This window comes from Tursiops truncatus, chromosome 1 (genome assembly GCF_011762595.2).
Source record: "Tursiops truncatus isolate mTurTru1 chromosome 1, mTurTru1.mat.Y, whole genome shotgun sequence".
Classification (NCBI taxonomy): domain Eukaryota; kingdom Metazoa; phylum Chordata; class Mammalia; order Artiodactyla; family Delphinidae; genus Tursiops; species Tursiops truncatus.
Genome location: NC_047034.1, coordinates 179,186,490 through 179,199,958, shown reverse-complemented (window position 1 = coordinate 179,199,958; position 13,469 = coordinate 179,186,490). Strand labels below are relative to the sequence as shown.

The following is a 13,469-nucleotide window of genomic DNA, read 5'->3' as shown; positions in this document are numbered from 1 at the left end:
CTAGGGAGCTCAGACGTAAAGACAGTTAAGTATCCTAGTGTGGTAACTGCCAGCCAGGTCATGAGCCACCTCAGATCTGGTAAGGCGACCAAGGTAAACCATGGCCTCCCGATGCCCCCTTCCCGGCATTGGCCGCTTCCTCGGGTTCTGTGGGCTCGCAGATGTGAGGAATGTTCTGCACTTCACGACCTCTTCCGGGAGGGACGCTGCTCTATTTTAAGGGTTCAGCCCCTCCTGCCAGGTCCAAGAGACGGGGATCTCATCACCTTTTAGCACCACACCTTCAGGAGGTGGGGGGGGGGAGCAAGGTATTGGGCACAGTGCCCAGGGGTGGAGTCTGAGGAGGTTGAAGCAGCTTTTGGGCAGGTGAGCCATGGCCTCAGCCACCCACGTTTCTCCCACCTCCCACCTCCGGCCTCCTCTTTCCACTACCTCATGCCTTGTAATGACTGAGACAAGAAAGGGCCTCAAAGGGTTTGCCCCCAAAGCCATTTAGCGTGAGCCCTGGACGCTCTGAACCCCGCCCCTTTCCCCATTAGTTAAGCGACATCAAGTATGCTCCTCAATACTACTTTGCCTCCCTTGGCCCACGCGCTTGGCCTCAGCCCAAAGGTTCCAAGACCCGGCAGCAGCAGGACAGAGGCAATGACACCAAATATATAGGAAATATTTTTATTTCAAAAAGTGTACTGAAGGCATCCTAAAACCTTAAAGAGGATCCTGGACACGTAAGCCTACCGAACGGACAAATAAATACACAAATCTGCCCCACGCTCTGGGGCTGGCACTGGATGTCGGACGCTGGAGGGAGACTGTCCTAGTCCAGAAGAGTCTCTGAGGTCATATAAATATAGAATACTTTATAGCAGTAGGTCAGCATTAAATACAAGTCACTGAACTTTCATAACTCGTCTCATAGGCTGAAAAAGTTGTGTACATCTGACGTGTAGAGACAGTCCCTCCCAGGCTGGCCCAGGCCGTCAGTGCACAGACCTGTGTGCGTGATGGGAACCCATGCCTACAGGAGCGGGCAGGGCAGGGAAGGGAGGAGACGTTTCTCAAGGGTCATCCCCAATCCCGGACCCCCAGCAGGAGCCTGCTGTTGCCCAGGCTGCTGCGTCCCCTTCCCGTCTTTGGTCTTTTAACCCAAAGACTGGGTCTGGGGGGTGGGGACCTGGGTAGTTCTAGAGTGAACATCACTGGCCCCCTGCCCCCCCAAACCATCATCTGAGCAGCCGCCAGAGAGTGGGGTGGTCAGTCACACAGTGAAGTACCAAAAATGCAGGAAAGACCAGACAAAGGCCCGGGCCCAGGCACCGGCCCTCACTGCTGACCAGAAGTGCTGCGGCGGGTGACAAAGGCTGGTTTCTATGAGAACATGAGCGTCTGCAGCCCCCCGGTCCCAGCAAAAGCCTGCCCCCCACTGCCTGCCCTGCCTTCTGGGGCTGCCAGGGCCCTTTACAGAGCCAGCCCCAGGAAAGGCACCAGGAGGGAGTCTCCCGTGAGATCGAGCTCCCCCCACCCCTGCCCATGACCTGCCACAGAAGTTGTCACCACATCTCTCTGCGTGGCCTGTCACACCCACTGGGCAGGGCACAGTCTGACACCGAGCTTGGTGACTGGCATATAATCGGGGCTCCATCAGTCCTGTGCAGCCCTGCCTTGTCGTCCCCCTACCACGGACAGGAGACAAGCCATCACGCCTGGGCAGCACCTGGCTGCAGGGAACCCAAGTCGGCCACCCCATGGAGCCTGGCGCCTCTGCGTGGGCTCAGCTCGCCAGGCAGGCACCTGGGCTAGAAAAAAGGTCTCAGTAACCCCTGGGAAGTGAAGTGAGGGCTGTGGAGAGGGAGCAACTAGGGCTGCGACCACCCTGGGGGGAGGGGCAGGCGAGCCCCAACTCACCAAGGGAGGACACTCAGACCAGGATGGGTGACCTGGGGGAGGGTCCCCAAGGGAGCAGAGGGCCAAGCATCCACCCTGGCTAAGGCCTGAGGCAGGAAGTACCAACCAAGCCCACAACCCCTGCCTTCCCACCGTGCCTGCCACACCGGGGGCTTGGAGTGGCCAGCTGAGCCACAGCGCAAGGCGAATGGAAGGGCTGGCTGGGAGCCGTGGCCACTCCAGCAGGGGTTCCAGAGCAAGACGGCTGACCTGACAGCGGTGGCCCCCCACCAGGGCTCCTCGAGGGACGCAGGAGGGAAGGCAGGGTCCCGCCCGACAGCCCCAAAGCTTCTGGCCAACAAAAGGGCTTTAAGTGTCACTTGTGAAGCGATGGTGAGAAAACTTTTTTTTCTTGTGAAAACACACTGTTGAACATTTACCTAACGAGGAAAACGTAACCGCCCTCCCCTCTGGAAGGGAAGGAGGACAAATTCAAGCAAAGGCTACTTTGGAAACCATGAGAGTACAAGACCACCAATCCACCGTTCGCACTCCTCAGAAAACCAGGGACGCGACACCAGCTACGGGGGTTCCCAGGAGCTGCTTCTGCCACCCTCCTGGAGAAGCCTGGGCTTCTGAGGGGCTTAAGGCACCCTCCCACCCTGCAGAAAGCTTCGGCAATGGGACGGGGAGAGGTTAAAGATCAAACCAACCGGACCCCGTTTCTAGCTGCCTGCCCCCCTTCTAAGGAAGGGCCAACTGTGTTTGAAAGCTTGTGACCACCTGCTGAGGCTGCCCCACCCCGGGCTTCCTTGAGAAGCAACAGGATCCTCCGCTCACAGGCCGCAGGGGCAAGGGCGCCTGCAGCTGTCTGCCTGGCTGGGCTTCAGCGACAAAGTCCCAGGGCCTCCCAGTGAGGAGCTATGACCTTGCACTTTCGTCCTCTGCCGAACTGGCCTGGGACGAAGGGCCCGGAGGCCCCCAAGCCAGGTGGGGCTACACCAACTGGTGGGTGTGTGGACAGGGACCCCCAGCACCTGCGTCGGCCCAGGTCCACTGGAGACAGAAACTCAGCAGGTCTCTCTGGGCCCCCTTCAAGGCCACACGCCAGTCCATTCCCACTGCCCTGTGCCCCTAGGTCTGAGCTCACCTCCAGGAGGCGTACCCACGAGGGGTGTTTTGGTGCAAGACCCCAGCAGGGCCGAGGAGCTGGTCAGGCAGACCCCCTGCATCTGGGGAGCTGGCTCGCTGGGTGTCCAGCACTGGCCATGGAGGGTGGGACCCCACTGCAGCCATTGTCTGCCTGATTCTCGATGCTCTGGGACAGCAGGGCCTGCAGGGAGGCCACTCTCACACTCTCCTGGAAGGACCCCTGCCCCTCCACTCATACCCAGAAGTGGCCCTCCTCTCCCAAGGGGGGAGCAAGTAGGCACAGGTGGTGGCTGCAGGAGGTGCACGTGCCTTCATTGGTGAGGTGGGCCTGCAGCGGGGGTGACTTACTGGAACCAGAGACGTGGTGGCGGAGGCAGCTCTTCCTGGACCAAGGGAGCGACATTCACAACGGGCCTTGGCCCCAGCAGCTGTGACTCGCACAGACTCTCCAGCTGTCAGATCCTGAGGCTCGCTCGCTCACTCGCTTGCTCGGCAGCCCCTGAGCCCACGCTCCAGCCAACCTGTCCCGGTGCACGAAGGATGGGGGTGCTACCCCCTGAGGTGCTGGGTTACCTGCACCAAGGCCCTCCCCGGGCCGGGCCGGGGCTAGTGCAGCTCGGCGGGGTTCTGTGGCGGCCGGGGCCGGCCCACACCCATGTCACTGCTGCCACTGTCCAGCTCAAAGCCACGGCCCCCCAAGGGCGTCTGGGGCATGAACTGTCGGAAAATGCTGACGCTGCCGTGCCAGAAAGTGGGCTCTGGGAGCCGTCCCACCACGCTCCACGCCCGGGTCTCTGGGTCGTAGGCCTCCACCACGTCGGAGAGTTCAAAGGTATTGTCGTAGCCCCCAGAGACGTAGAGCTTCCCTCCAAGGACGGCCAGGCTGCCCCCTACATGCACCTGTGGGCCAAGGGGGGCGGTGAGTAGAGGCTGGCAGTCAGGGCAGGGGCAAGCCCCAGAGCGCCTCTCCATGGGGAAGGTGCCTGGGGCCCTTGGGAGGGGCAGCCTTGGCACTTCCTACACCCCAGCTAGGACATAGGGGCTCCATGCCCAGGGGTCACATGCCACAGCGGGTCCCTATGGTGGTCAAGGGGCCATGGAGGCACTCTCCCCGTGAGCAGCATCAGCCCTGCAAAGCAGGCATGACTGTCTCCCCATCTCCTCCCACCGCAATTACTGATTTGTTTATTTATGGCTGCGATGGGTTGCTGCACACGGGCTTTCTCTAGTTGCAGCGAGCGGGGGCTACTCTTCCTTGCGGTGCGCCGGCTTCTCATTGCGGTGGCTTCTCTCATTGCGGAGCACAGGCTCTAGGCCTGCGGGCTTCGGTAGTTGTGGCACGCGGGCTCAATAGTTGTGGCTCGCGGGCTCTAGAGCGCAGGCTCAGTAGTTGTGGCGCACGGCCTTAGTTGTTCCACGGCATGTGGGATCTTCCCGGACCAGGGATCGAACCCGTTTCCCCTGCCAATGCAGGCGGATTCTTAACCACTGCGCCAGCAGGGAAGCCCTGTTCTCCCCCATCTTACAGATGGGAAAACTGAGCCTCATACAGCCGACAGCAGCAGAGCTGGGACTTGATCCAAAGTCTGAGCTTTGAACCACGAGGCTGGACTATCCCATCTTGCCCAAGACCTGCTATAATGAGTACGTGTAGCTCACTATGGGGAAAACCAAAGTTATATTTCCTAACTGTAAAGATGTTATTTATTTAAAAATATATATATATATTTTTTGGCGGCTGTGCTGCGTGGCTTGTGGGATCTTAGTCCCCTGACTAGGAATTGAATCTGGGCCCTCGGCAGTGAAAGTGAGGAGTCCTAACCACTGGACTGACAAGGAATTCCCCTAAAGATGTTAAATAAGCTGTAGAGGTATCAGGAGAGCAGGTTTGGAAATTTTTTTTTTTTTTGGTCACGCTGCACGGCTTGCTTGCAGGATCTTAGTTCCCCGACCAGAGGTCAAACCCATGCCCCCTGCGGTGGATGTGCTAACCACTGGACCGCCAGAGAACTCCCAGGTTTGGAAATTTTAAGGAAGACAGAAAATAAAGATATAGGCAGGGGCTTCCCTGGTGGCGCAGTGGTTGAGAGTCTGCCTGCCGATGCAGGGGACACGGGTTTGTGCCCCAGTCCGGGAAGATCCCACATGCCGCGGAGCGGCTGGGCCCGTGAGCCGTGGCCGCTGAGCCTGCACGTCCGGAGCCTGTGCTCCGCAATGGGAGAGGCCACAACAGTGAGAGGCCCGCGTACTGCAAAAAAAAAATAAAAGATATAGGCGGGTGTAGATGTGTATCTGAGACTAAGGAGATTGCTCGTGTAGCCAAAAGCCACCCAGCCTTCCCGGCTCTATCACATTGTGAAACTCAGCACCCTCTTCTCAATAAGCAAAGAGAGGTGAGACCCCACTAGGCAGCAAAAGTGTGGGTACACAGCAGGTGCTCAACAAGTGGACTCCCAAGGTCAATCCCCAAAGACCTCCTTGTCTGACCTCACCCCTCTGTTGCCCCCTTGTTCACTCTTCTCCAGCCACACCAGGCTGAGGGCTTGTTCCATGAACACACCAGGCATGCTCTACCCCAGGGCCTTTGCACTTGCTGTCCCTCTGTGGAACACTTCCCCAGCGTGCTCTCTGGCTCGTGGCAGGTACTCAATGAACACTGGTCCGAATGGATGAACTCACTAAGCTGTGTGACCGTGGCATCTTATTTAAGGTCTCTGTTTCAGTGACCCTCGAGTACAAGTCGAGGACAACGGCAGCCCTCTGTGCATGAAGGTAACACCAGGAAAGGGCCCAACACAGGGCCCTGCCCACCAGGACTGCATCCCAAACTTACGTTGACACTTTGGTTGGAAACCAGAACCAGCTTGTGCTCCCACTGCTGGCGTGTCTGCAAACTTACCTGATTCATCGATGGGATCTTATCCCATTCGTTCTTGGTGGGGTTATATACGTCCACCTCAGCAGAGTCGTCCCTGGGGAGTGGAGGGGGGAAGGAGGAGGAAGAACGGGTCAGAGTGACTAGGCAGCGCCTGAGTGTGAAGGGCTGGAGAGGAGGGTCCTCCGGGCCCATCTCCTTTGGGGACCTCTGTGATGCTATTTGGCAGCCCACCGGCCAGTGGGACCCTATCCCTGGTTCGCAGGGGCTGACTTCACCTATCTGGCCTGGGCTCTGAGGCCGGAACCCAGCCACACTCCACAAACCCAAAGATCGTGCTCTCGGGTGCTACAACGCTTCCCCGCAGCCCAGCACCAACACAGCTGCCCCTCCCCTTCGCTGCGGTCACCCAGCCTGGCCTCAGATCTTGAACTGGTAGTGGCCCTTCCCGCCAGTCTCCACTCACCCTTCCTCAGCTCACTTGGGCCACCTCTCAGGACAGCCTTCCGTGGCTGACCAGTCTAGGCCAGGCCTCCTGGCCCACTGCACAGCCCCCGTGCCCTGGACCACTGCTCGGCCACTGCCCTCCCACCGCTGTCAGTCCCTCGATCCCACCCCATTCACTGCTGCATCCTAAGTGCCCGGCAGGGTGACCAGAGTCCCAGGAATAAGGACACCAGCACTGCCCTCCCCTTTGGGCTCAGGCTCCTTCAATCCTGTCTGACAGGCTCCTGATACCTGCAATACAAGGCTCAAAGGCATAGCCTCGAAAAACAGACACTACCCCCCAAATAGGAGTATTGACGGTAACGACGGTCACAGGTCAGGGATCAGCAGAAAGGCCAGAGAGTAAATACTTCAGGGCTTGCCAAGCAGACAGTCTCTGTAGCAGGTCCCCAGCGCTGCAGCTGAGAACAAATGCAGCCACAGTCGTATAAACAAAGGGGCTGGCTGCATTCCCATAAAACCTTATTTATGGACACAAATTTGAATTTCACATAACTTTTCACACGTCACGAAGTATTACTCACAAAGTATTACTCACTTGGATTTTTTCCTCCAGCCACAGAATGTAAAAACCACCCTTAGTTTGTGGCACATAAGATGATGATAATTGATATGGGAACCCGCTGGGCTGCCCCCCGACCCCTGCAGAGACACAGGAGCTGCAGCCAGAAGGTGCCAGGCTGGACAACGCTCTCGGCTTCTGCCTCTGTGGGCGCTGGGACAGCCCAGCCCGGGAGCCACGGTAAGTGGGGACTGAGGCAGAGCACTGCTGGAGGCGCGGGCGGGGGCCACCGGCCACTGCTCAGAGCCCAGGGCAGCAGCAGCCCACAGGCTGCGGCCTCCACGCAGCGTGGACCCTTCCTGTGGACCGGAGCTACCCCGACAGGTGGCATTCTGAGCAGTGAGATGCGGCTGAGGCACCGAAGTGCGTGGACAGAGCGCAGGAACGCTCGAGCACCCGAGACCCAGGCCCCTGGCCTCGCCCACACTCTCAGGTGAGGCCAGGCCCGCACTACTCAACAGGCTGCCCTTCTAGACCACTCACCCTCTTGGCCGGTTTGGCAGTGGCAGTGTGCAGTGAGCAGAGTTGAGCCCACCTCCCGGGCCCCCCATGGCTCAGGCGACCCTGTACCAAGGCTAACAGAGGACCTGGGGGGCACCCTAATGCTCACACGTGGGGCAGTTTAGCAGCTGACCAGTGACCCCGACGAGGAGGAGGCAGGCACAGGGGCCTTCCCTCCAAAGACCGGTCCTTGGGCACCTCTCGTTCTAGGACCACGGCAGACGGGGTTGGGGATGAGGGGAGGACATTCTCAAAGTTGCGCAGCCTGGAACTGCCACGAGGGGCTGAAGCCAAGGTTCTGGCACCCTCACGAGTTGTATTTATAGCCATCTCCACCCCCATCTTTGAAGACATGACTTGGGGGAGGGAGAGCTGGGCGAAGGGTCAGATGATGTTTTGTAACAGGACCGGGAGCTGGCTGGGATTCTGGGGCTTTCTCAGAGCAGATCTTCACTTCCTAGGATACGGGGAGGCCTGGCCCCTTGGCCACCTGCGTGACAAGCAACACCACCTCAGTTCCAGATGTGTTCTCCCTGAAAGCCTGGGAAGGCACCTGGAGTCTGGGGGAGGGGCAGCTCAGACAGTGCGGGGGTGTGGGCCGAGCAGCACAGTGTCCCTGTCCTCAGAGGCTCCCAATTCAAAGTCGCAGGCAGAAAGGGGACAGAGGGGATGGCCGTTCACACCTTACCCTTTCCTTCTGATCTCGTACCTTCAGGCAGGCTCTAGGCCAGGGAGGGGAGCGGCAGGTACACACACCTGTAGCACGTATGTACGTGCACATGTACGCAGAAGCTGTGAGCAGTGGCTGGGAGCTCCTAGTTGCTTGGACGCCTACTGGCCCATCAGGAGGGGGCATGTCGCTGTGCCAAGTCATCAAGACTCACAGATGCACGGTGACCCACCGGCTGCCCAGCTCCGCTGCAGGCTGCCAAGGCCACAGCCTGGCCCAGGGAGGCTGTGATGTGGTGACGGTACACGGGACCTGCGCTGGATGTCCTTGGTCCTAACCCTGTGCCACCACGTAAAGCCTGTGGTTGTGAGCAAGTCCCTTACCCCTCTAAGTCTCTGTTTTGCCACCTGTGAAATGGGGATGACAGTGGTGCCCATCTCAGCAGACAGTCATGGGGATCAGCTGTGAAAATGCCCATGAAACAGGCAACCGGAGCTCGGACCCCAACACGCTAACTACTGTCATCGTTCCCACAGGCAGCTCTGGGCCTGGTCAGTATCAGGCTCCTCCCTGGTCCTGGGTGGCTGCGGGATCTTTGGAGAACAGCATTCTTTCAGCAAGACTCACCAGCCCTCCCTGTGCCAGGCCAGGCGGGAAGGGATAGACAGAATGTGCGGAAACGCACTGAACACACAAGTGCTGCTTTCCGCAGAGGGGGCAGGGCTGATCCCTCCGCCTGGCACCAGCCCGCTGGTGAGCAAAGGGTCCCTCTATCAAGGCCACCCCACCCCAAAGACTCAAGTGTCCAGAAAGCTCTCCTCTGGTCTTTTTAAGATGCAAAGTCCCTCTCAGGTAGGACAGGTGGTTCCTTTTAGTAAAGGCCACATGAGACCAACAAGGGCTTTTAGTGGGACCCAGCAAGCAAAGTCCAGCCAAAGAGACACAACTGATTTAGCTTCTATGAATCTCAAAAAGTTCTCTGCGAGGACCTAGCTCCATCCCACTTGGGATCCTCAGAGGCCACAGAAACCGTTCTAAAGAATGGGGGCAGAACAAAGGCGCCAGGTCAGAAAGACCCAGCCCCAGAGCCCAGTGTGGCCTCAGTTTCCTCATCCGTGAAATGGGGAGAACAGTAAAGATGAGCTTAGCATAGGACCTGGTAAAAAAGATCACGCAGTGGCCTTGGCCCCTAGGGACTCACCTGATGAAGTACATGAGTCCATTCAGAGTCACTGTCTTGGGGGCAAAGGACCAGGGTGGGAGCTGGCCGCAGTCCACCAGCGACCATAGGTCCATGTCTGGGTTGTAGCACTGCATCACCATGGTCTCTTTGCCGGCCAGGGAGCCGATGGCGTAGAGCCGGCCTCGGCAGGCCGTGGTGGAACAATTGTCCATGGGGTAGGTCATGGGCTGCAAGGCCTCCCAGGAGTCAGTGGTGTGGTCGTAGCGCTCCGTGCTGTCTGCGGCCACCACGTACAGCAGCCCATCCAGCACGGAGGAGCTGTGGTACTCCCGGGCCTTCAGCATGGGCGCCACCTCCGTCCACTCGTTCACGCTTGAGTTGTACCTCCACACGCAGTCGTAGAGCCGGGAGCCATCGGACCCGCCTGCCGGGGCAGACAACGTGCAGATGGTCAGCCCACACTGACTCAGGGTGATTCACCCACCCGCGACTCCCTGAATTTCTCAGAGGGGGAAAGACAACCCTCTCATCTTGGGGGAGGGATAACCCTCACCTGCCTCCAGGTAAACACACATCCTCTCTCACCAAGGCCGGGCCAGGGGCCCCGGCAATGCGTAGGCTGACCGCTGCCCAGGAGGATGGCCGTGAAATCACCACCAGGGCTTCCCTGGTGGCGCAGGGGTTGAGAGTCCGCCTGCCGATGCAGGGGACGCGGGTTCGTGCCCCGGTCTGGGAAGATCCCACGTGCCGTGGAGCGGCTGGGCCCGTGAGCCACGGCCGCTGAGCCTGCGCGTCCGGAGCCTGGGCTCCGCAACGGGAGAGGCCACAATGGTGAGAGGCCCGCATGCCGCAAAAAACAAACAAACAAAAAACACCACCAAATCTCTGCGGGCCAAGCCAAGGCTCAGGGGCCGCAATTCTAAGTAAACAGCAATCTCAGTCTGGACTCCCCGCACAAGCAGTCAAACACCTCAGCTGACTGGGGCATCAGCCCGTAGAGTCCACGCTCCTGGAGAGCCACAAAGCATGTGGGTGGGGGGCCCAGGGTCTTGTCCACCAAATTCTAGGCTTCCCGGGCGGCCCCTAACCAGGGCTGTGCCAGGATGAGTTGAGCGGAAATCTACAGAAACCTAACACACAAAGTGATGCTACGCGGACTTCCCTGGCGGTCCAGCGGTTAAGACTCCGCACTTCCACTGCAGGGGGCCCAGGTTCAATCCCTGGTTGGGAACTAAGACCCTGCATGGTGAGGCCAAGAAAAAAAAGAAAGTGATGCTATGAGTGGACTTCTGGGGTTGTATTTCTTGATTTATATGCAAGTTACTGACACGTTTTGTTTGGAAAAAACTCATCGAGCTGTACAAGTATGATGTACACTTTTCCGTCTATATTTCAAAAAAAAGGCTTAAAACCAACCAAACAAAGTCCAGTGGTACTGGCTATAGCCACAAATTAAACCAGGTTCACCTAAGACATTAGAATTCCCACAGTATGAAGGGACCCCAAGAAGCCTGGGGGTTGCATTCCTCTATTGCCCCAAGGCTGGGGCCACAGGGCAGAGCAGAGCCGGCCTGACATTCTATCCGGCTCATAGCCCTGAGCTTTTAGAGGGAGAAGGCAGGGTTCTTGTAAAGTCCTCTCTGCCTCTTTCCTTCTAAAGGAGAACTGTATCAAAGGCAGCTGAAGCCTTCTTCCTTCCAAAGGAGAACCGTGTCAAAGGCAGCTGAAGTCGCTTTCTCATCCCCCCCGCCCCGTGAAATTCCCTAGAGGCAGCTGTAGGGACCCACTCAGCCACCTGTCTAAACCCAAAGGATTAGCTGCTCAGCTGAGACATTTATGGAAAGGTGTGCAAAGTTGGGGCGAGTCTCACCAGTTCTGGGAATTCACCGGCCAGACTTCTGTGGTGGGGGAGTGGGAATGGTGGTCCCCAAACAACACAGGGCCAACCTCAGGTTGGAAAGGGACTGATTCCCGCAGAGGCTGGACCTGGAGCTGCAGGCCAAGGAAGCTGTGGCCACAGGGCCGAGCCGGTGCTTAGGCCGGGATGCGCCCCACTTGTCAGCTCAGAGTCGGCTTTCTCCGGACCGTGCCAGGCTGGACACAGCGCTGTGATGGCATAGCCGGGGCCTCCCAGCCTGATCCAGCCCTCTGCTGGCCCCAAGTGCAGGCCTGGTCGGTTCTTTCCTTATATAGCCGTCACACAGACCGCCCCTCCTCACCCCACTCAAGGAGGTAGACTCATGTTTGAACTGGGATTTAACTTTAACGAAAAATGTGGGAGATGCCCAGGACGAGGGCGGGCTGGGACACGCCCAGCATGACTCGGCAGTGTTTTGGGGTTTGAGCCAAGTCACTGGAAGAAAGCCTCTTAGCATGTGACTCTGTTTACAGTCGCTGGGCAGGGAGCAGCCTAAACACCACGTGACCCAAGCGCAGGGCCTAGGTCCAAGCCCCCGTGGGGGGTGGGGGGGGAATGGATGTATCCCAGGGCGTCAGTCCCTGGCCCGTCCCCAGATTCCTTAGGGAGAAAAAGAAAGCACTCATTGTGCAGGGTGACTGCCCCAGTATCTTGCAACCTAATGGGGGCATCACCCGGGCAAGGAGGAGGCTGCCCAGGCAGGTCCTGCGTGCTGGGAAGAGACCCACGAACAGCTACTTGTCCCACTCACACAAGGGGTTCTTCTTCTAGATCTTAAGTATCAACCCTAGAAACGTACGTGCGTGCCAGCCTGGGGGAGAAGGAGGGGGAAGGGAAGTGGCCACTTGCACCCAGGGGCGGTCCCGGCATTCCAGGTATTGCGGGTTCTCCTGCAGGTGGATGTATTCCCCCAGCGGGGCGGGGGTCCAGGCGGCCCAGGGTCCTCCTGACCAGCCCCCAGCCCACTCACTCACCCGTCACGTAGATGTCGTTGCCCAGCGCCACGATGCTGTAGCCCCCGCCCAGGTGGTCGGGGAACTCGGCCAAGTAGCGCCACTGGCCCGTCTGTGGATTGTAGCAGTCGACGGTGACCAGCTCGTCGCAGTCCTGGTCGCAACCGCCCACCAGCACGAGGATCTCCGCGAGGCCGGTTGAGGGGCGCGGGCGCATCCGGGGACAGGGCCCGCGGTCGTGGCGGTCGTAACGCGCTGCCTGGAAGTCGCGCGCCTCGCGCAGTAGGCGCAGGCAGGGCGGGCAGCGGGCCACCAGCGGCTCGGCCTCGACGTGCGCCAGCAGGTAGAAGCGGCGCACGAAAGGCAGGCGCACGGCCTCGAGCAGCTGCGGCCAGTGCGCGGCGCGCCGCGGCGGGTCGGCGCGCACCCAGCGCAGCGCCAGCTGGTAGGCGGCCTCCTCCTTGGGCACGCACAGCCCGTCGTCGCGCAGGTAGCGCAGCAGCCGCGCCAGGGGCAGCCGCTCCAGCTGCTCGGCGCCCAGCTCGCCCACGTGGCGCAGGATGAAGCGCTGCGCCGCGCTCGCCAGCCCCGCGCAGCTGAAGGCCTCGGCGAAGTCCTGCATGTCCAGGCAGTTGGTCAGGTCGAGCTGCTGCTGTAGGAAGGCGCCGCACGCCTCCTTCACGGCCGGGAACTGCAGCAGGTCGGCGGCGCGCAGCAGCGGCTCGGCGTTGTCGCCGCTCACCGCCACGCGGCCCGTGTAGCTGAAGTCGAGCAGCAGCTGCAGCATGTCGGGCGGCACGCCATGCAGGCGCACCCGCTCGGCGCGGCTCTCGCGCAGCTGCCCGGCGAACATGGCGCGGAAGTAGGGGCTGGCGGCCGCCAGCACGGCGCGGTGCGCCGGGAAGTCGCGCCCTCCCGCTGCCTCCAGGGTCACGTCCAGGAACTTGCGCTCGGCGCGGAGCTGGCTCAGGCCGCGCAGCAGGCTTAGCGCGTGCGCAGGGTCCGAGAAGGGTAGCACGGCTAGGGGCGCCGGCCGCTCCATGGCGCCTTGGCTGGGGGCGCGGGGCCGCTGCGCGCGCGCGCCACTCGGAAAATCCGCCGCCGGGGCCAGCGGGAGAGACACTAGGAGCTGGTCGCCCCGGCTATAAATAGGGCCGGGCGCCTCGGCCTCCGGGGGGGCGGGGGCCGGGCGAGGGCGGGGCGTCACCGGCACCGCCCACTTAACCCCTCCGGGCCCGGCGCCGCCGCCCGTCCTGCCACCCGG

The 13,469-nt window shown here is 60.1% G+C and overlaps 1 protein-coding gene across 1 annotated transcript; it reads right to left on the bottom strand.

Annotated features, from left to right (window-relative positions):
* Nucleotides 1–658: 658 nt before the first annotated feature.
* On the bottom strand, nucleotides 659–13,377 carry KLHL21 (kelch like family member 21). The gene is made up of 4 exons (XM_033844008.2): nucleotides 12,227–13,377; nucleotides 9,353–9,758; nucleotides 5,936–6,008; nucleotides 659–3,936 (listed from the first exon to the last, which is right to left on the bottom strand). The coding sequence occupies exons 1-4, from the start codon at nucleotides 13,245–13,247 to the stop codon at nucleotides 3,643–3,645; spliced, it is 1,794 nt and encodes a 597-aa protein (XP_033699899.1). The 5' UTR covers nucleotides 13,248–13,377; the 3' UTR covers nucleotides 659–3,642.
* Nucleotides 13,378–13,469: the final 92 nt, after the last annotated feature.

Excerpts from the sequence above, each read along its gene's own strand:
- KLHL21 (XM_033844008.2), bottom strand. The coding sequence starts at position 13,247 with ATGGAGCGGCCGGCGCCCCTAGCCGTGCTACCCTTCTCGGACCCTGCG. Across the intron at positions 9,759-12,226 it reads CAACGACATCTACGTGACGG|GCGGGTCCGATGGCTCCCGG; the intron begins GTGAGTGAGTGG and ends CTGCCCCGGCAG. Across the intron at positions 3,937-5,935 it reads AGATCCCATCGATGAATCAG|GTGCATGTAGGGGGCAGCCT; the intron begins GTAAGTTTGCAG and ends CTTGGCCCACAG.